Source organism: Lepisosteus platostomus, chromosome 11 (genome assembly GCF_059453375.1).
Source record: "Lepisosteus platostomus isolate fLepPlt1 chromosome 11, fLepPlt1.hap1, whole genome shotgun sequence".
NCBI classification, from domain to species: Eukaryota; Metazoa; Chordata; class Actinopteri; order Semionotiformes; family Lepisosteidae; genus Lepisosteus; species Lepisosteus platostomus.
This window is the reverse complement of record NC_142621.1, coordinates 48,241,248-48,264,714: the sequence shown is the minus strand read 5'-3', so window position 1 is coordinate 48,264,714 and position 23,467 is coordinate 48,241,248. Positions and strand designations below refer to the sequence as shown.

General features: G+C 53.4%; 1 protein-coding gene and 1 long non-coding RNA gene across 8 annotated transcripts in view; one reads left to right on the top strand and one right to left on the bottom strand.

Moving 5' to 3' along the window:
- Positions 1-23,467, top strand: part of LOC148652923 (rab11 family-interacting protein 4A-like) — a 64,178-nt gene that overhangs the window by 31,019 nt on the left and 9,692 nt on the right. For 4 of the 7 annotated variants that reach the window (XR_015925471.1, XM_088600197.1, XM_088600192.1 and 1 more), the window contains 3 exons: positions 19,802-20,025; positions 21,006-21,197; positions 22,392-22,526. Coding sequence is in view for 6 of the 7 variants with exons in the window: in XM_088600192.1 (XP_088456318.1) it covers positions 19,802-20,025; positions 21,006-21,197; positions 22,392-22,526 (551 nt within the window). In the remaining variant the exon portion in view is untranslated. Of the gene's footprint in view, positions 1-7,325; positions 7,468-7,634; positions 7,773-7,955; positions 8,094-19,801; positions 20,026-21,005; positions 21,198-22,391; positions 22,527-23,467 lie in introns of those variants that run through there. The other 3 variants (XM_088600194.1, XM_088600195.1, XM_088600196.1) reach the window with 3 other exon arrangements.
- Positions 5,637-23,467, bottom strand: part of LOC148652922 (uncharacterized) — a 29,207-nt gene continuing 11,376 nt past the window's right edge. Inside the window, exons 2-3 of the long non-coding RNA XR_015925480.1 lie at positions 7,006-8,205; positions 5,637-6,533 (exon numbers count right to left, since the gene is read on the bottom strand). This is a non-coding gene — a long non-coding RNA (uncharacterized LOC148652922). The remainder of the gene's footprint in view (positions 6,534-7,005; positions 8,206-23,467) is intronic.

Here is a 23,467-nt window from a genome sequence, read left to right as displayed (position 1 = left end):
TGTTGTCCAAACGGGTTAGGGTTAGGGTTAGGGTTAGGGTTATTTATTATTTATTTGCTCATTAGACACGGCCCAGTGCGGGTAAAGACTGGCATGGGCAGTGTGCCAGCTTGGTGTCCAGTCTGCCTGTCTCCCTTCAGTTCGGAACCAGACACTTGTATGATTTCTGTCCTGCTCTCTCTGCCCTTGTTGTCCTGTAAAGCCTCGTCCTTCTCTGTGCCTCTGCGTTTCTCTTTCAGGATCTGTGTCTCTGCCTCTGCCTTTCCATCATTCTCCCTTTCTGTCCGGCTGCCCCGCTCCCCCCCTCCGCGGTGCTCTGGCAGGCTAATTAGGCCGCTGATTGTCCTGCGATGAAAGAGTGCGGAGCAGGGTGGCAGTCACATGGCACTCCACTGCTGCCAACTGCCCCTCTCTTCTCCTTCACATCTTCCAAACACTCCCACTCTTTCTTTCCCGCGGCTTCAGAGTCTGAAGTCTCGCAACGTTCCTGCTCTGTGCGATGTCTGAAGCACCCAGAGCAATACGAATATAAATCAGACAGAGCTCGGTGTGGAAATCCGTGGGGGTTTCACCAGAGCAGAATCTCCACCCCCCCTCACACAGCACGGCGAGCAGAGTGTCCTTCGAAAGTCCCAGGGCTGCCTGCCTTTCACTTCGCAGGAGCTTACTGTGTGCTGTACCGTAGTAAAAACACAGTACTATTCACTGACACATGGAACAATGGTAAAGCTATGGTGAAGGGGAGTGTCCAAGCAAGCCAACCAGTCGGCACTGCAGGGCACAGCCTGAGAACCAGCGTGTGTGTTAAACACGGTGACCTGCTTAGGAGTCACATCCCAGCTGGAGATCCCCAGCCAGCCTGGAATATCCTCGGGACAGGGAGAGGCGGTGCAGGGCTGAAGCCACGTGCCCAGCCTGCTGCCCGGGCCCTGCGCTGAGCTGATAACGCCTCCTGCAGATGCCTAATCAGACAGAATTCATACACAGTGTGACAAGTGCAGCTCCTCAGGAGCTGAAAGCAATTGAGAAAGTCTGATTGACCAAACGAAGAGCCAGTCTCGGCAGTCCCTGCGCTGTGCAGAGAGACATGGGCGACCCGCTGCAGCTCAGTCCCTGCACCGCCAGGAAGTGGCCGAGCTGTGAAAGCAGAAGTTATTGCTGCCACCTCTGAGGAAACAGCAGTGCCCGTGTCACTGGAAAACCACTTCTCTTCTCCAGAGTTCTCAGGTTGCAGCTTGTCAGCGTCAGAACCGTGAGAGAGCAGTCAGACACTTCCACCACCCGTTTCCTCTGCTCTCCCCTCAGATCGCTGTGTCCGGTCAGTAAGAAGAAACGGACTGTGGTATACTGTGGTCGCGGTGAAATCATGGTAAACTGTGATAGGAGCCAGCACAGTAAAGCACAGTACAGGCATGGAATAAGCGTGCTTAAACTGAAGAACTGAAAAACAGTGCACATTCACAGCACTAAACTTCCACCAAGCTAACTGCTTCATTTTTAGTTTCCCTAATTTTCTTGCCCAGATTTATTAAATCCATGTGCTACTGCTACTGTATGTACCTGCTGTGTCTCGGCACATTTTGTTTCCTGTGTTTGTGAAGTCGGAGTGTGTCTCTGGATGTTTCTGTTTTGCGGTCCAGAGTGGCGCAAGGCACACTGCTGCAACCTGCTCCCCACTGGAGCCCTGTTGTGCACATCGCCACACTTCCCTGCAGCCCGACAGCTGTCCACAGAGCAGGGAGGCCAGCGTCCTTGGTGTTGCTGCTGCAGTTTCAGCACAGACAGTGTTTTCTGTCGTGCAGCTCTGAGAACACATGCAGGTATTGATTTTAGACAGTTGAGCTGTCTGGGGCAGTCAAGCAGAGCAGTCAGTGATCGCCCCAGGACACACAGGAGGTACAAACAGGAGACTTTCCAACAGCACCTGTCCTGCAGCACAGTTTCGGTCTGCCTGTTATCAGCCCTGTGCAGCTTTTCTTTGTTTGATCATGACTACATGGCTACTTGGACGGGTCTCGGGGCCAAAGGTCAGCTTCTGCTGTGAAACTCAGAGGGAACAGAGACACAGCCACTCTGGACACTCCTGCACGTCCGTGATGAATTTGTGAACAGTGGCCCCTTTAACGTTCACTCCGAGTTCGTCAGGGGTTGTTCTCTGTGATCTCAGCCCTGCACTGTGGATTAAGCTGGGACTGCACCTTGTAAATAAACACTTCTCACTGCTCACTCGTGATTTGACTTCGCTGTGGATGGTTTTAAGCCTTACCGTCCTTGCAATACCACAGAAAACACTTACGAGTCAGGTGATGCAAGGGAGACATCCTTTCAGATTTGAAAGTCAGAAAACTTGTCTGAAAATCTGATTTGAGTCGGTTTACTCATTGCTTTCACCCCGTTCTGCTGTGAATGAAGCCCAGTATTGACACACAGAAAAGATGGAACTAGTGTGCAGCCGTAACTGGGAGCATGAAAATGAACTTTCCCTTAGTATGCTGTTGATCCACCAAAGCAGAAAAAGGTGAAGTCCATACCAGAGCCACAGCTCGTCCTGGTTACTGTGCTGGTAAGTGGACTGAGAGGATACGACTGCCCCTGGATGGGATGCCTCTCAACAATACTGGTCACCACTTGAGATACTGGGGTACAGTACCACACTTAGGGTACCACAGCAGGGTCTGCAGGGGGGGACTCAAACCCGCAACCAGTTGCGAGGCCAGAGGCTCAAACACGATGCTGTGCTGCCCCCATTATCAATCTAAATGTGTGAAAATTATTTTAGACAGTTTAAGATCATTTTGACTGTACACTTTGGGCAGGTGTCCCCCAGGGTGTTCGATCAAGCCCTCTCCTCACACTGACTCCCATCAGGCAAGGTGCCCTGTTTCTCTGCTGCACCGGGATGAAATGAAACGCCCAGCTGATCTGGGTTTCTGTGCTTCCTGTGGAACTGCTGCAGACACAAACTTCTGCTGCACTTCTGTGAAGCGGTCTTCTCTGAGACCGCACAGTACAGCCCTTCCTCCTGACCGCATTCTCTACCAGGGAGAGTGACACAGGCCAGACTCTCCTGTTTTGAAACGGTTCACTAATAAGTTGAATCACGGACCCAAACCCCCCACCCCACCCCCCCAGCTGCTACGACAGAGCTTACAGGGTGATTGATTATTAGTGATCGATTGTTCTCTCATTCTGCCACTGTTCAGAACTCTGTAATGGGGGCACAATCAAATATGCACTGCCACATTCTCGAGACCACTACAATGATTGTCAGATTGCTGATCCGGTCCCATGAGGTTTTTAATCTATGCCCTAAAGCAGAACTGTGGCTCTCTCTCTCTCTCACCACGTCCTTCAGCTGAAGTGTAGTCAGTCAGGAAAGGTCACTCAGTTTGCTTTGTTTATGCCCTCGTGAATTAAGAAGTCGAAGAAGAGGTGCGTGTTCTGGCTGTGCTGTGGTGTGCTGTCAGGTGTTGACCAGGGTGTCGTGGTGCACAGCTGGGGGTTGTTGCTGTGTTCATCAGCTCCTTCTGGCCTGAGTAGCGATTCAGAGTCTGACAGCAGAGAGAGAAGAGGAGGATGGGCAGAGCCCTTCTGCTTCTTTCATGGAGCCTCAAAAGGAATCAGTAGTTTCTTGTCTCATTGGTCTCTATTGTGCACTTCAGTTAATTTTGTCCAGAGCAGAGGAGCTCTTCAAGACTGAGTCTGAATGCATTTTCTGTGTCGAGAAAAGGAGAATTGCTTCTCCTGGTTATTGCTGGGGGGAGGACATTTTTTTTCTTTTTGTCCTTCTTCCAGATGCATTTTCAGCCTTGGAAGACTGTGTTTCCACGGGCTTTCATTGGGGAGGAGCGGCTGTTAGACTCAGGCCCTCCACTCGTTCTCTGCTCCCCTCCGCCCCGCAGGCTCTCAGGTCTCCTTCGGTAAAGACTTCTGTCCGCAGGGTGGATTGTGTGCACGGAAAAACACTTGACAGCGGGTTTCCATTTGCAACTTCGTACTTATTGCTGTCCTTAAATATTTAAACGTTCAGTTTTGTCAAGAAACAGAAAAGGTGTAAAGATCAGAGAGCCAGGGACAGGATGAGAATTTCAGCAGAATAGTCAAACTAAGTATTGTTGCGGCTCTGGTGGCTCTGGCCACACACTGGGTAAACCCCACTGCGCGTGCGGGAAGCTGGGAGTATATTGAATTCTAAATGTGTTATATTGGCTACAAGCCTTTGTATGATGTTAGGCTTTGACGATTTTCTGAAATAATTTGGATTTAAGTCACATTTGATCAGGTGTCTTCTAAATAACATGATTAATAAAATAATGAAGCTCCACAGATGAAGTGTAGGATAACCAAAAACGAGGTCATTTCCACTGGAACTGGTGAGCTCTCGATAAAGGATTCTGTGTGCTAGAGCAGTAGAAGCCTGCAGAGAGAGAGAGAACAGAGAGTTCAGTGGGATCGTCGGACTGGTAGACTCACAGCAGGAGGGTTTCCATAGGACAGGGGACTGGGATCACTCTGACGCTGAGGCTGGGGGGAGATCTTGGGGGACGAGCTGCTCCCCTCTCTGTGCCCCCGGCCTGCAGCAGCAGCCCTGCCAGGGAGCCTGTGCGCAGTAATTGGTATGCACGGTGCCCGGTCAGGCGGGCTCTGCGCTGCTCTGACACTGCAGCAGGCGAGAGAGCCGGTTCTGCCCGCGCTGCCTGAGACGTGCAGCTGGTTTAACCCTGCGCCTGCTGGGCTGCCTCGGCAGCACACTGGGGGGACAGCAGCACCCCCAGAACAAAGGGCTCACAACAGCAAAAGCAGAGTACAGGCAGGCAGGCTGTAAGTGCTGTGCAGCGCTGAGGCCTGTGGTAAATCTGGTACAAACTGGGGACTGATCCCACAGCAAAGCACATTCATGCTACACACATGGTAAAAGCAGGGGAAAAATTAAGAATACCATGCCGATTTACCGCAGTAAACTTTTAGGGTTATGGAGCCCCGGCTCTGTGCACTGGGGTGCAGTCTCTGAGGAGCTACCCACAGTCAGGCACTGGCATGGTATCAGTAATAAGCCGTGATGCCATCACAGGCATGGAGTTTCATTTGAGCAATGTCTTATTTTGCATGGTATCCTAGTGGTGGGAAAGATTTTAAGGCTTTAAAGATTTTAATTGGCCAAGGTTTATAAAGTTGTTTGCTTAAGTCCTTCACTATTTAAAGCAGCAGGCTCCCATTGCGTTGTTAGAGCAAGGTGGTCTGGAAGGGGAAGAGCAGGAGCCGTGAGATCCAGTGCTACTCGGGAGAGCACATTCCTTCCCAGTCCGCCTTCTCCTAATTCCCCAGCTGAACGAGTCTCCCGGGTGACGTCCATTCATCCGGCCGGCCTCTCCGCGGAGCACTCCAGCGCGCTGCTCTCTGGCGGGAATGGGCCGGGAGGAAAGAACAGCACCAGTGTGAGGAACAAAGCCAAGCGACTTCCTTAGACCCGCCTCTGTTCGCTGACAAAGGGCCCAGGGGACCAGCGGGCAGGGACGTCCCTCGGCCTTCACCAGCAGGGCTCCTCTGTCACAGGGGCGCTGTGTGGAGAGCAGGCCCAGACTGGACACTCCCGCCACAGTGCTCACCCCTGTGCACCCTGGACACTCCCGCCACACTGCTCACCCCTGTGCACCCTGGACACTCCCGCCACACTGCTCACCCCTGTGCACCCTGGACACTCCTGCCACACTGCTCACCCCTGTGCACCCTGGACACTCCCGCCACACTGCTCACCCCTGTGCACCCTGGACACTCCCGCCACACTGCTCACCCCTGTGCACCCTGGACACTCCCGCCACACTGCGTCCCCCCTGTGCACCCTGGACACTCCCGCCACACTGCGTCCCCCCTGTGCACCCTGGACACTCCCGCCACACTGCTCACCCCTGTGCACCCTGGACACTCCCGCCACACTGCTCACCCCTGTGCACCCTGGACACTCCCGCCACACTGCGTCCCCCCTGTGCACCCTGGACACTCCCGCCACACTGCGTCCCCCCTGTGCTCCCTGGACACTCCCGCCACACTGCGTCCCCCCTGTGCACCCTGGACACTCCCGCCACACTGCGTCCCCCCTGTGCACCCTGGACACTCCCGCCACACTGCGTCCCCCCTGTGCTCCCTGGACAATCCCGCCACACTGCTCACCCCTGTGCACCCTGGACACCCCAGCCACAAGCAGAGAGACGACCCTCTCATGCCCAGCTCAGAACCATTGGAAAAAATAACAAACAGCTGAGAAGCTAAGGAGGAAGAAACACAACCAGCTCTGTGGGACTCTGAAATCAAAGTTTACACTTCCTGGAGTTGCGATTCCTCTTAGGAAGAGACAGGTTTGAGCTCAGTAACTGCATGAGCACCTCCAGGGCCGTCCTCCCTGGCACCCCTGCACACCAGAGAGAGAGGTGCCCACAGCTGAGCCCTGACCCCCGACCCCAGCTGCTCTCCTGACCCGCAGACTGGAAGGCATTCTGTGTCCTGCTGTCACTCTGTTCTGCGTCACGTCAGGAAACCTAAGAAAGGTTGCAAAAGGGAGTTCTTGCGAATTCTGTTGCTCACAGTGATTAATCCCTGAACGTCGTCCAGCTTCCTCTCACAGGACCCCAGAGTATCGTGTTTCTTTAACACTTTCCAGACACACTTCCCTAACCCGTCCGAGCCTGGGCTCCTGCGCTCAGGGGCTCAGGGATCCCCCTGGAGTGTGCCTGAGTGCCGTGTGTGGTGGCAACTCATCGTGGACCAGCAGCTCAGGGCCAGAGAGGAGCGCGCTTCTCTGTTTCTTCACTTTTTGTTGGAAAAAAAAAACCGCTGGGGCGTTCAACCAATATCCGAATGCAGGAGTTGTGCAGAATCGCGTGTGTTTAATTGTTCAGTCTGTTTATGGTATTGATGTACCTGACAGAGGGGAAATCGTGCCTGGTTTCCCGGTACAGGGGTGAAGGACCCTGCGCCCTGCACTGGAGGCGGGAGGGGGGCGCTGCTCACCTGTACGGCCCCGCAGCCTGCGGGGGGGGGGAGGGAGTGTCCTGTATAGCGATGCACAGCCTGCTCGCCTGCCGAGTGATGTCACCGCCGAGGGGCGGCTCAACTGAAACCCGTCGCTTAGCAACAGCTAGGAGAGGGGGGGGCGTGGCTAACCTAACAACTGTTGCAAGAGTGTGTGTGTGTGTGTCCGCGCTCAGCCTGCGAGGGCTCGTGTGCTCTGTGTAGCGTGAAACACCAGTCAGGCTCTGTTCCTCCGAGTGGATCCCACACTAAGGCACTGCCGTCTCTCTCTCACACACACACACACGCCTGCACCGCCGGCTTCCCCCCCGCTAGATCTCCGTGGGGATTTCGGGGTTCGGTCCTGGAGGGGTGTGGATGTCTTCCTCGCCGGGTGCCCTGACCACAGCGGCCGGCGGCGGCGGAGGGCATGACAGCCGTCCCTCCGTGAGCAGCTCCAGGGTAAGGAAGCGATCCTACAGGCGGAGCGGAGCCGGCGCTCAGCTCTCTCCGGGTCCGTCCTCTCCTGCGTTCTCCCCCCGGCTCGGCTCGGTTCGGGCCGGCTCGGCTTCACCTGCGGTGCCACAGGAAGCTCCGGTGTCTGTGCCGATCCTCACCCCCTGGCGGCAGTGGGACTCGGGAATCGTTCGGCAGTCCGGGCTGTGATGAATGGCGTGAGATGGCGTAGCTGGTCAGCGAAAGGCTCCTGTTTCTCTCCGTCGGCGGGGAGAGAAAGTTTGGGAAGGGGTGACCCCTGCCTTTGAAGGGTTTGTATGTGATGCAGTTGGGACTTTATCTGGCCTTGGAGGCGGTCTTGTGCCTTTAACAGTCACCGGTGTCACCGACGGTATGAAGCAACTCGGGTTTAAACGAGGCAGAAGTTAGAACGGTTGAAGAGGAAGTTCAGTGTGCGAACAACGACACGGCGGGGAGCCCTCCTGTGGCGAGCTGAGCGCTGAGCGGATGCGGTTCTGGCCCATGCACTTTCACACCCGGTACCGCGGCACCGGCCCTGCTGGCGCTCAGCGGTCCTGCGTGTATCGTTACAGTTGAGATACTTTGTGTCGCCTAAGACCCGCACGGGAAAGGTTAGTTACAGGTTATAGCTGGTGTGTGCGGAGCGTACTGGTGCACACTGGCTGCCGTCGCTTCATCCAGGTGGGGCTGCACACTGGTGCTGGTGGAGGGGATCCCCATTACCTGTAAAGCGCTATATAAGTGTAAGCAATTATTATTATTATTATTATTATTATTATTATTATTATTATTATTATTTAACAATGGCCGAACCTGGTAGTAATAACTGGATTACCTCTTCACCCAGGAGGGATAAGTGTCTGGGAACCGGTCCCAAGCGAGAGGGCTCGGTGCCAATGTCCCGCAGACTGGACCGGACGCGGTCCCGGTGTCGGTGCTCTCCCCTCCTCGTGGCGAAGGAAGGGAGCAGCTCGAGCTGAGACCGGACCGGGCCGCTCGGTTCGCCGTCCGTTCTGATCGAACCCTCTGCTCCCGGCTCGTTCCCCTTCACTGCCCTGCAAGAGGCCGACCCGCAGTCCGGTTACAAGATCGGTGCCTGCGGTCGCCCACGCCGCTCCTGTCGCCCGCACGGGCAGTCTGGCAGGGGGGACAGAGGAGGGGTCAGCGGGGCACTCGGTCCGGCCAGTGTGTGGGGCAGCAGGTCGCTCGGCAGAGCTGGCACCCAGACCGGCTCGGAGGGATCACGGGCTGCTCTCGGTCTCTCGGGCCTCCAGCGCTCCTGGGCTCCGTGCCTGCGCAGTTTATTCGCCTTGTTTTAGGGAACAAGGCTGTTTTAGGCTGAACGCGCGGCCGCGAAGGTCAGGGAAGCACAGCTCTGCCCTTCCTGGTGTTTTGCTTTCCAGTGCAAACAGGTGGTTAAACGTTAACAGGCTCGGCGGGGATCTGCGAGCACTCGGATCAACACCGCTGCGCAGGCTGGAATCCGCCCCCGGAGCCGGCAGAGCCCGGGCGAGCAGTGGGACATGAACCGGCACTTGTAGGAGCTCAACTGGGCACACTGGGAGCCGCGCGCAGAGGTCGGGGAGACCAGTCCTCTGTCGATTCAGACCGTCCTGGAAAGGAGTCTGCTGTGTTTTTTAACCCAACTGGCGCAGCAGTTGTACAGAAGCTGGCCGCGGCGTTCAAAACGCTCCCTTTGATAGTAACGTGATAAATTGGTAAAGTAGTTGAAAAGACAAAAATATGGACAGTGCACTTACTCACAGTTGTTGAAAGTGGCCGAGTGTGTTTTTTTTACCCTGGTTTCCCGGCACCTCCCAGAGCTGCCAGTACTCTAAGGTACATTAGGAAGGTTACAAACGAGAGGAGCCATTCGTGTGGAGCAAATTGATCCCAGGATCTCATCCAGCTGCTTGAAAAGAAACCAGGGTATCGGCTTCAAGAACAGTTTGTTCCAGACTCCCACCACTCTTTGTGTAAAGAAGGGTTTTAAATGCACTCCCCTGTAGTTTCCGCTTGTGCCCCCTGGTCCGTGTCTCCCTGCTGATTCTGAAGGGTCTGCTGGGTGGACTTTTGGGGGTTTCCAGTCTGCGCGTGGAGAGTTCTGGGGGTAGAGAGGAACCTGTTGTTCACGAGGACCTGTGCCTCTGGAGCAGGGTAGGAGTGGTCTGAATCCCAGCAGTGCAGCCTACTGACTTATCAATGAAGTCAAGTACTTTAACATCTGGCAGCACGGCAACACGCACAGCAGACTTCTCTTGCAATCACAGTTAGTTGTTTCGGTGTCGTCCCTGCATTGATTTTGTGTTTTTGTCTGGAACCCCCCGCAGCCCCCTTCTGTAGCCCCTGTAAATCAGACCCCAGCCCAGGCAGGCTGTGACCGGGAGGGTCTGGTCTGTGATCTGCGGGCCGCCACACTCGGACGCCGGCCCGCCATCTGGGCAGCGTGACTTCCCTGCACATCTGTCTCTCCGGCAGCTCTAAAAGGGGATGATCGCAGTTCTCCGCCAGCTCTTGTTTGTTGGAGTGGGAGTGTCGCTGTGGCATGTTCAGTTCAGCCTTTTCTCGGCGCGTGTGGAGGGTCTCTTCCTCTACCTGCCCGGGTTACAGCAGCCCACACTCCTTTGCACTGCTACGGCTCCCTGCTGGTGCGATGGTGCTGGGCCATACCTCCTGCCCTTCGCCGTGCTCTGGAAAGGCCTGGGCTTTGTCACGCTGCACAGCAGCAGAGCTGGGTGCTGCAGCCCACTCCCTCTCTGCGTACCGGGGGGATGCCAGTCAGGGTGACATGTCCAGAGGCACACGCCCTGCTCTGTTGGCATGATTAACTCAGTGTGTGAGGAAGCCATTGGCTCTTTACAGGCCTTGGAAATCTAATTTGCTGCTGTTGTCAAACCCGCAGGGTCATTACAAGGCCTCGTATAAGCCAATCGGTTCAGTGGCTGCCAAATACTGTTGCTACATTAATTGCTTTCTCATTTATTTTAAGAAAAAAGGGTTTGGCTGCAGAAAAGATGTTGCTGGACACAGCAGACTGCTGCCTTTAATTGAAAATCTTTGTCATCTGGGCAGAGGTGTGAACGTTTTTGTCAGCAAGCAGAGTCTGGAATGTTGTTTTCTCCCTGAAAAGAACTTGAAACTCCTCATTAATGTATTTATTAGCCCTGGGAATGACAAGGCAAGGTTTCTGTTGTCACAAGAGCTTTCATTGTTTATCAATTCCAGCTAATCGCAGCAAAATTCAAGACTTACCTTACTGGTTATGGAGGCTAGGAGTGTCTTGTTTATTTAGGGAATTTGTGACCCTAGATATGACTTTTCCTCAAATTGTGAATTGTGAAAAAATATCCATGGCTGCATTAGAAGGTTTTAGGGAAAGAAAGTTTCTTACAAACAGGTTTCAGTGTTTTTATGTTAATGGTGGGAATTTTTTCTGCCTTTAACTTCATAGCCCAGGGGTTATTCTGTGAAAGAGAAGTAACAGCTCAGTGCTTCCTCATCGGTGTAATCGTGACCAATTCCCTTGTTAGGAATGTGGTGAAGGTAACTGGTACTAGCTTTAGCATAGTCTTTCACAGTTTGCCCTGTAACAATAACAATGAATTGCCGTGAGAAGCCTTGTGCATGAAATATGTCATTTTATACAGTCAAATCACATCAGCAGTATTGTTCTGATGCACCATGGTGCTTTGATCCAGCGCTGTTTCACTCATGTGAAACTGCAGCGCTACTGGAATTACTGGGAAGTTACTCCCCTTCCCGCTGGCTGCGCTGGGGCTGCGCAGGAGGGGGGTGACCAGAGGAGTCAGCACAGGTGCGGGCTGGCTCTGAACCCCGTCCCCAGGCCAGGGGCTTCAGCTGGCTCTGAGCGCAGGCGGAGCGAGAGAGGCTCTGATCTGCTCTTGCCGCGTTTTGCTGAATTTTCAAATCGGTGGAGTTTTTTTGGTGGTGATGGGGGGGGGGGGGGGTTGGTTTTGCTTTTTTTGCCAAGTGAGCTTCTCCGTTTTTAGCCAGAAGCGTTTTGCATAATGCATGATTTGAAAAAAAGCAAAACCCCAAATAATCCTGCAAAAATCTTTTGCCTGGGCGTGCAGGAGACGTGTGTGGAGGATCTGAGCCCTTTCTAAAGATGTGCCCTGGCTGTCTCTGTGATCAGCCACGGGCTGAGTGGTGCAGGTACAGAGACAGAGCAGGCTGGGAGAGACTGCGGAAGGCAGGCTTGTTGTGCATCAGTGCTGCATGTTGAAATGCTTAAAAATATCTTCTTACATGCTGTGACGCATTTCAGTAACATTTTTGAAAAATGCCCAATGAATGACGAAGAGGAGGCCCGTGCTTTTGAAATAAGATTTAGATCAGTCTCAAGTCAGCAGGGTATGAATTTGAATCGACTTTCTCAGAAATCGATGATGTCCATTGGTTGTTGCCGAATGGGATTCTCTTCCTTCCAGAAGAGGTGAAGACAGCCCCTCGTTAGTATCAAAGGTTATTGATCTCCGGGGAAGCGAGCACAGGGAGAGCTAATATTCCTGCTTCGTAAATAAGCTCATTACAACAGATACAGCAGCAGGAGTCAGTGGCTTGAGTAATATACATTATTGCTACTTATGTAAAATGCATGAGCTGCTATATTGCAACATTGATAGAGTTACAACTTCAGTGGCCTGTTGTGGTGATGTAGGTTCGGTCCCCAGCTGTACTGAGGCCGTGCATCACACTCCCCGGGTGACAGCGGTGCTTTATTGAACTGCTTCATCTGGTGACGATGTTTAACTCGGGGACAGTCCGGTGTGGAGGAGTCAGCTCCTGGGGGAGGCTGCTGGACGTGCCCTGGCGCAGTCGTCCTGTCCGCTACGAAAAGCATCACGGGACAGCTTCGCTGCGGCTCGAGGCACAATGTCTCAACACGGAGAAAATCCCACGCTGAACAGCCCCAGACAGTGCTCAGGCACAGCTCCCGTCCCATCTGGGAGTTCAGAAGGCACAGCCTCTTACCCACAGAAGGAACGGGTTTTTTTTACAAGTTGGGACTTGAAGGTGTAGGGCGACACGCCCACAATCCAGTGCGACGTGAGCCCGATTCTCAGGGTTGCCTCTGGGATCCGCCAGGCTGCCAGGGCTGTCTCTCCAGACACACCCCCAGGGAAGAGGAAGGCTCTGGAGGAGAAAGGCAGGCCGAGCAGGAGGGTAAAGGGGACAGGAGCAACCGAGGCCTGAACTCCGCAGTGTGAGCTAGTGACACAGATGGAGAGGGAAACACCAGCCTCCATCTCCACTCGGACTTGCAGCACGGCCTGCCTTTCTCCCCCGGAGTCTTCCTCTCTCCCTGGGAGAGCCCAGGCTTTCCCCTGCAAGGGCGTCCTAAAGTCTCCCGCGCTTAAAGTCCAGCTTGGGAGTGCGGCAGTAACTGATGGAAATGATTGTGCTCCAGCAGGGGCTGTGCTATATCTAGTTGGAGACTAGTAAACTGAGGATAGAAAAATTCAGAATGTGATCTAGTGGAATTGAGTTTGGCAGGTAGTTCGAGGGAGCTGGTTGGCATCCGTGGCGGCAGTCTCCGCCCTGGGGCATTGCTCTGGAGTGGAACAGTGTGACCTTGTCCTGCTTCACAGCTCTGCCACTTCTCTCACTCGATTGCAAGGGGCAGGGTCTGCAGGGACACGCTCATGGTGCCAGCTCACTGCCCCGGCCTCACAGCAAGCCAAGCCTCTATCGGTCCCATTCATTGGAGAGAGACTAGATGCCGGCCTCAGGCTGGGATAAGAGCAGCACCAGAAGGGCTGATCAACACGTTTCAGGCTCCCGGAAGACTCCCAGCCCTGCCTGCACAGGTACACTAGTGTGTTGACACATTTCACATGACTGGCTCCTGCTCCGTGTGACCTCATTCTCCACGGCTTACTGTCCGTGAAGAGGTTTCCTCTTCCTTGGGCTGTCTGGACGCTCCTGCACGTGACCGTGTGACAGACTGTGCAGCGGTAGTATCCAGCGAGGTCTGTGCTCATCCTCTGAGAGCGCTGCTTTGAAAATCTCATTATGAAGCGGGATGCTATTTTTACAGATCCTGCTTTGCAGTCCCTGTCAGTGAGGCCGAACATTAATAACTCGACACTTTATAGCGAGGCAGTTTTCTTCCATGAACTGCAAATGATCACAGGAATAAAACTGTCAGACTGCTTCAATTGATGAGGCATTTTTAATAAATAAATGTTCCGAGTAAGCTGAGGAGTTAGGTTGTGAATTAATATGGCTCCTTCTGTTCAAAGCACATTATGCAAATAGACAGCATTCCGGCTTGTAGAATATGCATAGAGAGTCTCCTTTTTCAAGCCCAGCCTTTTAAAATCTAGGTCAGTGCTTTTGCCCCTGTGCTCTTCTGATCTGCTCCATTGCCGAAGTTTCCTACTAACAGTTTAATTGTTAATTATTCAGTTAAATAATGATTTGAGTCCTGAGTCGATGCTGCAGGACTGCGAGGCTGTGTTTGCTGGAGTGGTCAGAGGGCTGGGTGAATGGTGTTCGTCAGGTGTGTCAGTGCAGGTGCTGCTTGTGTGAAAGTGCTCCAGGTCAGTGGTTTGTCTTGACTCCTGTTCCACCCCAGAGCTGGCGGCAAGAGGGTTACCTTGACTTCCTGCCCGGCCCAGAGTGGGGGTCCGGCCAGCCCGGCCCGGCCCAGCCCGGCCCAGTGTGGGGGACCGGCCAGCCCAGCCCAGCCCAGCCCAGCCCAGCCTGGCCCAGTGTGGGGGTCCGGCCAGCCCAGCCCGGCCCAGCCTGGCCCAATGTGGGGGTCCGGCCAGCCCAGCCCGGCCCGGCCTGGCCCAGAGTGGGGGTCCGGCCAGCCCAGCCCAGCCCAGCCCAGTGTGGGGGTCCGGCCAGCCCAGCCCAGCCCGGCCCGGCCCAGTGTGGGGGTCCGGCCAGCCCTGGGGAGACGCATCCCAGCAGCCGGCTTTGTTGTGATAATGAGATGTGCTCTGGTGTCTCATTAATATGAGAATTACTGCAGCAGGTCGGAGAAATATCGATTGTGTACCAGTAGGCTCAGAATTCATACCGGTAAATACCATGAGCCTTTTTTCCATATCGTGGTAAAAATAATAACCTGAACGCAGGGTGAGGGGGTGCTGCAGGATAGGGGTCACAAGCTGCGGCCCATCCTGACCCCACTCACATGCACAGGCATGTGGGGCCCAGGTCTAGAGGTGTGTTTGGGGGTCTCCAGGGACCCCTGATAGGGGCACGCACACACTTGCTTTCTCAGTTATTCCAAACGAGCGGCGCAGGCTGTGCTTTCTGACCCTGCTGCTTGAAGAGTGGAAATGTGTTGAACTCCCTGATGGGGGTCAGTTCTGGGTCGGAGCTTCTTCTGTCGCTGGGATGGAGCCCTGATCTCTATTGGCTTGAGCAAATAAATTTATTTTTTTTTGCGGTCTCTGAGCTGGGAATTCTGCCTGGTTGGGTTTGAAAACCCTCCTTTATAGCAGCTCCTGCTCTGTCTGAGAAAGCGGTGCGGTCTTGCAGAGAGACTTTGGCATTGCGGATTCTCCCGGAGATCAAACGGACGAAAGAGCAAAAACATCAGGATCAGGAGAGATGATCGGCATTGCACAGGGGGCGAGGGCTGAGGAGAGCAGAGTTCAGGTGGGGAAGGGTGAACCGGGATAGACAGACTCCTGTCACAGCTCTGATGGGCTCTGTATCCTTAAGCAGACTGCTGGGCTGGGGTTCGAGGGACACTGTGCCACTGAGTGGCTGTGGTGTAGGGAGATATCACTCACCTCTCATGTCATGTTCACAGCACAGCTTAGGCTTAGTCAAGCCAACTAAAATCCATTAGGATCTCTGTTTCTGTATAAACCTTTATCTTGCTTAATATTGATTGATACTGACTCTGCTTTGCTGTGGTATTCCATGGTCTAGTAAACCACACAGTAAACCTTCTTACCAATTATTCTAACCAATAGTCCATGTTATTTAACTCGGTATCTAAACATTGTCGAAATGCTGCAGGCAGATAATGATTTTGCAATGTAAAGTTTAAAGCATTTGGAAATCCTTTAGGAATTCTGCAGAGGCTGTCGGTGAAGGGCACTGCAGGAGAACAGGAGTAGTGGTCGTGACCCTGAGGCCAGTCTGCATGGCCGGAACAGCCCCACGACACATCTTCTCACTTCTTCCCTCAGCCTGTTCCCATGAGCTCGTTCATGGCTGCTGGGCTCCTTCTGAACCCTGCCGGGCCTGGGGGGATGCAGACAGCAGAGCTCTGAGCTGGGACAGAGCCCCTAGGAATGGGGGATCCTGGCCCATCAGGGTGCAGAATCGATGGTCAGTGGTGCCTCACACCAGTTCAGTTTATTCTCACATGCACAAGTCCAATGAATTGCTGCTTATTTGCAGTATTGCTCCCATACAAAGACATGAAAGGAATCAAAATCACAAACCAGAGCGGGAGTTGAGCGAGTTCAGCAAAGACACGTGATCAGGGAGCTGCATGACCGCGAGCATGCTGCCCACTTCGCAGTGAGGGTCTGTCTTCCGACAGCCACGACTAGTTAGTGAGTAACAGATCTGTTTTCAGGATTTTGTTGTCTCCACATCTCCTGCAGGCTCGGAGGTTGGTCTTCCATTGCACAGCAGTTTGATCGGTTTCGTGTTGCTGTGAGGGCTCATAGACTTGCTGGTGTCAGCTGAGCATTTCAGGTTATACTGTTTTGAGGAGATATTGCCCTGAGGGACGCATACGGTTATAAAATGATTTTTGGTCATATGTTTACATATTTGGTCCCCTGCTTCAAGCGTGTGATTTGTACACAAAAACCTGCAGCTTGTAAGCTTATAAGAATTGAAACGGATCCCATTTCTACAAAGTGGGGCAGCTTGTCCCCTCTGGGAGCTGAGCGTGGAATGAAAGAATGAGATCTGTGCCCACCTTGCCCTCTGGTTGTCTGATTCACAGGGAGGAATTGATTTTGTGAAACCGAGAGATATTAACTGTTACAAACAAGAGGTAGACATTTAGTCCGTTTAACCTATTAGGTAATTAGTAGCTAATTGGTTCTCATCTAGCCATTTCTTAAAGGAAGCCAGGGTATCGGCTTCAACAGCATGGCTGGGTAGCTTGTTCCACGCTCCTACCCCCCTTCTCATGAAGACGTCCCTCCTTCCAGAGGGGAGGTCCGCAGGTCAGGGTCAAGGGATGGCACTGCATCTTCCTTCTTTCAAATCCGTTGGCCTGACTCTGTGTTTTGCAACATTTTCATTGTTTTACTCCCATTACTTTCAGATGCTGTTAATCCCTTTGCATTGTTTTAATGTATAAAAACGCCTGCCGGGGGAAAAAAAAGGCCTCTGAGCACAAAAGACTTGGAGAGGCTGATCCCTCAGTCAGTGCAGTATGAAAAGTATCCAGCTGGGTGTTTTGTGCTGCAGGCCTCCTTCATTATGAAACAGGTGTGAAACCCAGTATTTCGCTCCACACCCGATACCTTACTGGCACACCCTTGTGCCTCCAGTTGCTCACTGAAAAAACATCCAGAGTGATGCCAGCTGAATCCAGTCCAGAATCCTGCAACCCAATGTGCGACAGTTCTCCCCGCCTTCAGAAGCAACAGTTTCCTGCTTCTTTCTGCCCTCACCTGTCAACGGCCTTGGTGGGCACAGCTGAGACCTGCTGAGGGAGTGTGCACCCAGCTGTGCTCTTCAGAGTCCTTCATGGCGCCTGGGCGCGCAGAAGGTACCAGCGCAGAAAATGAATGGCTGGCCTTAATTCACAGACTTAATGAAGCTGCATTGTCGAGGGCATTTGCTATAAATGTTTCAGGGCTGCTATTTTTAGAATGAGACCGCATGGAGCAGACGTGCAGTCAGCGCTAAGATCCACAGCGTGTCGCAGGCGGGGCAGGGCTGTGAGAGGCACGCTTGGCCCCCCCGAAACCCCGCTGGCGGGATCTGCTGGGTTTCACAGCGATCTGGCGGGGCTTTGCTGTACTTGGCAGTATTTTTATAAAGGCTGTTGGTTTCTGAGCTCTGAACATGAAGCAGCTCTGGAGAGGTGGTGAGAGTGATGTCTTGAGGAGGCTGGGGGTTTGCTGCTTCATCGCCCCGTGAATCACCCAGGGCCGCCGGTTTGTTCTCATGCCTTTCGAAAGAGCGAGAAGCAACTTCAGAGCTCAGCAGGCGCGAGATCTCTGCTGTAAATAATTCACAGCGCATGAGCTGAAAAATCTTTTTGTTGTTGTTGTTGTTGTGCTCTTCAAATTTAGTGGAGGAACGGAAAGGCGAAGGGGTTCTCCTGTCCACATGCCCTGTGGTGGGTCCGGGGGTGGGGGTGGGGTTGGGGGAGGGGGTGCAGCCTGACCCCTCTCTGGGTGGTTGTTCACGCCAGACTCGCAGGAGAATACTAAACAGGCTTCCCAAGCCCCGCCTCCTGTCTGCCGTCCCATCTCCACTTTTATCCCCCCCCCCCCCGTTGTGAAACTCATCCAGAGCGTTTCCCTCACGGCAGCGACCTCGTCCCGCCCTGGGGCAGCTGTGCCCGTGCCTCTGGGCTGAAGAAGCAGTGCCGTCACAGGGTCAGAAAGCATCTGCACTGCTAGCCAAGGAGCAGGACGGTACCCGAAGAGCCAGAGAGCAGGGAGAGTGGAGACTGTGGTGTGAGCACAAGCCGGCTCTCGGCTCAGTGTGTCTGCGGCCCCTGGCAGTGAGTGGCCTCTCTCTGAGAGTGAGAGCAGCCCTGACATGAGTCCTGTGGAAATGACACGGAGGAATCTGGTCTTCTTTCTCCACTGTTGCAGCACAAAATAAGCTGAACCAGCCGGAGACGCAGGTTGCATGTATTACATGATGCTCCTCCCTCTTCTACAATAAATCTTTACTCCCCTTTGAAGATGTTAAATATGTTAATTCTATTAATGCAATCATGTGACTCAAGACTTGTAAGGTGGGGTGGATGAACATTTCAGGGGAAATGTTCTTAAATTCTGCTCGAGGTCAATCTTTTGAGACAGATCTGTCTTTGCGCTGATGCAAGCTGTTTCTTAGGAACTTGCTCAGATGCTGAAACAGTACCTGACCTGTTCTGTCAGGTGTTCTGAACTCTCTGCTTTCAAGAAGCAGTTTCGGTCTCTTGCTTGGGCTTGAGCTGTGCCTGTCTGTCATCACTGTGTCTCGGCAATCCAAGCCCAGGCTGGATAATGCCCCAGTGAGCCATTATAATACTCTGTAAGTGCTGGATGTCCTACTCTACCTGTTTTCTTAATGTCACTGTGCTGCTCTGACCTGTTAGACGAGCTCAGTGCCATTACCCAGAACGCGGCTGTTTATATCCTGTGGATTTGACTCCATGGCTGATGCACAGATCCTCAAACAGCCTTGACAGGCCTGACTGCTGGTACTGTATGTGTGGTTTGCAGCGAATGGCTTGCAGAGGGTGTGTGTGGGGGGGAGGGGGGGTTAGTGTCGTATTTCAAAGCAGAAACCATGGACACCATGGTGCCTTTCACAGGGGGCGAGGTTTGTTCTTGACTGTCCACCGCAACAGGCTTGGACTTACAGAGATGCTGTGTAATTTTCTTTTGACTGTCATGTAATACAATGTGATGCCCTGCAATATGGATTTATATAGTACCGTTACATGGGAACTGATATTGTTCCTGTTCCTGTCTCGCTTTGTGTTCAGATGGGTGTTTGGTCTTTAGTCTGCTCTGGAATAATACCGAGGCAGCCGGCCTCCGTGTTTTTGGTGTGCTGTGGGATGCCGGAGTGAAAGCAGGGGAAAGTGCAGGGAGACACAGAGAGGTTGTGGTGGAAGTACAGTGATGCACGGAGACCCTTTAGGCTCCTCTGGGGGCCCCTGTTAGAGTTGTCCCGACATCGGGAACACCGGCTCAGCTCAGACCATCGCCCTGCCTGAACACTTGTGCCTCCTGCACACTGGCAGCTGGAGGTCAGTGCTCAAAGCAAGCTGCTGGCTGGAACTTCACATGTGTATAGTGTGCATCACTCCCTACTGCATCACTGGGCTGTACTAGTTGTCTGAACTGTATAATTGTGCTAATAGCTTGTTTGCAATGCATGTTGCAAATGGGGTTTGAAAGGTGTGGGGCAGCCTTTTATGTTCTGCACATTGTTCTATATTGCTTTATATTCTGCAATATGCAGCATTAATGGAGTTTGAACACAGTGTCAATATTCTGGTGGACTATTAGTGATTACTTCTATCCGCACTGACCGAAGTCAGCTGTGTGTCCGGCGCCTGTGTGGTCAGTCTGCAGTCAGGAGGTCAGTGTCGGCGCAGCTGGAGAATTTCCGTTTCCCGTTCCAGCGTGCCGAGGAGGGGCTGGGCCAGCCCATCGTGGTGTGCCCACAGCCGTACCCCGACTGCGAACTCTTCCCTGATGAGGACGGCATGATGCTGGCGCAGCGCGATGCCCACGAGTCGGACATGGACAGCGCCATCGAGAGCACCCCCGGCTCCGAGCTCCTGGAGGGGGGGCGGCCCGAGGACAAGGAGGAGGGGCTGGGGGGGCTCTTCCTTGCCGCGGACAAGTGAGTGTCCCCCGTTTCCCTGCAGGCACGACACGGGAGCTTGCCCCCCCTTTTCCAACTTCCTTTAAGACTCGGATCATTTTCCAGCAGTTTTGTTAGAAAGAATAGACAAACAAGGTCTACTACCTGTTGAACCAATTTGCATATTTGCTGTGTTTTGCACATTTAAACACTGAACAGTCTGTTCCAAAAAAAACAGAGGGGCATTTTTTGTTTGGTCACTCTGGTTCAACCTCCCCTCTCTGCACAGGGAAGAGCTGTGCAAGAGCAGAGTGAAGAGGTCCCAGCTGTCTCCACTGCTGCGATGACAGTGCCTTCTCAGTTGAAGGCCGAGGCTGTGTGGCCTCTTGCCCACCCGCTGGTTTGTGCAGGTTTCCCAGGCTGCCCTGGCGCTGTGCTTGCAGGTCGTGGGCACATCCAGGGGCAGAGCCAGCACAACCAACGTCAGAGCTGGTCTGCCCTGGGCTCTCGCACGGACAGGCCTGCTGCCCGCCTGCGTCTCGCAGTCTCATACTGCTTGCTAGTCTTGGGCTCTGCTGGAGTGAAACTGCAGAGAGAACCCAACTGGGGATTTTCCCACAACAGGGAATGTGCAATTGAAACACTTGCTGAGTTTTTGTTTTGCTCTTGGTTTACTCTGTACTGTGTTGACGTATGGTCGAATAGATCTCAGCAGCCACACTAGTCCTCACCAAGAGCAGACAGATGTCTGTTCTAGCGTGAAGGTGCCCCTGGAGTAAGAAGTAAGTCTCTGGGTCTTCCTCCTGCTCCTCTGATAAAGGTGTGCAGCTCAGCTCAGGTGCTGTGGGGACTTTGCTCCGAGGTTAAAATTAAAAAACAGATACCGCCTCTACTCCATCTGGATGTCAGTTAACAGACGTGGCTCTTTCGGTTTCCTGGCAGTGTCTCCTGCTGTGCTTGGCGTGACCGAGCGGGTCACTGGGGGAGCAGGACTCAGGTGTGCCCATCTCTCTCCACAGGTCCGCTCAGCTCAACCCGTCTGTGACGTCGGACCTGTCGGCCCGCTCCTCCGCCTCCCTCATCAGCAACGAGGAGCAGTTCGAGGACTATGGGGAGGGGGAGGACGTGGACTACACTCCCAGCAGCCCCTGCCCGGACGACGAAACGCGCACCAACGGCTACTCGGACCTGGGCTCGTCCGTCTCGTCGAGGTGAGCTTGCCACAAGGTGGACGGGCCTACAGTAGGTCTGTTTGAGTCTTAGTGAAATAATACTGCTCTTCCTCCAGGTGCTCAGGCTCTGTTCTCTGTGCTTCTTTAATTAGATGCAGTAGGTATCGCTGTGGGGCCACACTGTTCTGCCTGGTCACACGTGTTCTGTAGGGATGCTTCCTCGTGTGTGTGTGTGTGTGTGTGTGTGTGTGTGGGGGTGGCTCTGGTAGGTATTAAAGACGGCAGTTCTGAAAGGAGCAACTTGCTGCATTTCCTTAGGGCTGTGGAAGCAGGGAAATATGCTGCAAACAGCGATGTAAAATAAAGGTTTACTCTCATACAGCATGCTAAAAGAAATGAGGAATACAATACTGAAGCACAGAGAAACCTTGGTAAAAGTGTGGTAAAGCACAATTCAAACCGTGGGAAGCAGTGACAAGGTATATAAGCAAGGAGAGAGTAACCTGGAGAAATGCATACCTGCTGTGGTTAACCTCCATAGGAAACCTCAGGCCACAGTCCTCCACTCACAGTGCACTGTGGGCAAAATGTGAGTCAGCCCCCCCTGCCCCCCCCCTCCCCCGGCTCCATAATCTTGTTGCACTCTAATCCTGCCACTGCTCTCAATCCGAGCTGCATGCGGGAGGCTGCTCTGCTGTTCCAGCCCTCCACTTTCAGCTTATTGTCGATGGCTGAGAATTGAATGGACGCCCTGCGGTGATACCATCCAGGCTTCACTGCTCCTGGCAGCGGTGCCAGGGTCTGCGCTGGCACAGCACTGCGCAGGCAGGAAGTGAGGTCTCAGGCCTGGCGCCAAAGAGACATGCGCAGGTTTGAGGAATAACTCTGTCTGTGCAGGGTGTGTTTTACTCCTTAACAGTGTGTTCCCAGTACTTGCAGTGGAGTCTGTAGTTAAACCAGGCACCGGCTCAGGGTGTCGTGCTGTTAATGTAATATCCCTGCAGACGAAACCGGACCTGATCGCTTGAACATTCCTGCAGACTGAGGGGTGAGGCTGACCCGCTGTTGGCTGGCGAGACCTCTGCGTGATGGAGGAGTTTGCTCGCGGCAGATTAGCTCATTCCAGTACTCGTGTCGGTTTACATAAGGACGAGGGATGTCATTAAGACTTTGTAGCAAAACGTCCTCAATCCTCGGTGAGCAAGACGCGTCTTTCCTCTTCGTTCCTCACAGCGCTGGCCAGACGCCCCACAAGGTGCGGCACCTGTACAACAGCGAGCTGCTGGACATCTACTGCTCCCAGTGCTGCAAGAAGGTCAACCTGCTGAATGACCTGGAGGCCCGGCTCAAAAACCTGAAGGCCAACAGGTACAGCACGCCTGGCGCACCTGTGCCCACCTGGTGCCACACAGGGCCCCAGTTCTTTCTCAGTGGGTAATAGCGATACTAGCTGTTGTAGTGGAGACCTGTACAGAGTACAGGGAGTTTTTTCAGCCACGGTGCAAGCAGGGTCACAGTGAGATGAGGTTACTGTTCTTTACAAGCCCACGAGTTCTCACAGGGCAGAAGTTAATCTCCTAAATCTTCGCTAACAGTGCTTGGATATTATCGTCTCAAAAGCACAGAGCATTAGATGAGATCGGAAGTAACAGTGTGCTTCAGGATACACCCTGGACACACGGACACACACGGACACACACCAGGGCCAATTTTCCCAGAATCCAATCAACCTACCAGTATGTTTGTGGATTGAAATAAATAATTCACATACAGTACACCTCCACTGACGTACTGACATGTCTAGCCATTGTTTTGAAATCCGTCTCGTTTAATTGGGTGACAGAGTTGGGGTTAGTAATACGCAGGCTGAGCTGGAGTCCCAGTCCCAACACTTTGGACAGCTTCAATAAATTGATGGAGGGCTGAGAAATCCTGTCTCCCATCTCTCTGGCTCTGCATTGTGTTGGATGAGCTGCTGACCATGCACTTTCCCTGCTAATCAGGTTTTCAGAGATGAGTCCCAGTGTTCAATTAAAGCGATCGGCCCTGACGGCTCCTGACAGCAGCCCGTTCTGGGAGGTGGGGGGGCAGGTGAGAGAAGAGCAGAGAGCGAGGGGAGGGAAAAGGACAGGGATGGGGGGGTGGGAGAGGAGGGAGGCAAAGAGGAATAGAGAGGATCTGAGGAGATCAGAAGAAGAGCAGAGACGAGTGAGAGAGCCTGATACGCAGCGTCATGCAGAAGGGATTTGCTGGGGTGTCTGTTGCGACTGGAGAGAGCGTCCGCAGTACTGATGAAGGTGGCAGTTGGG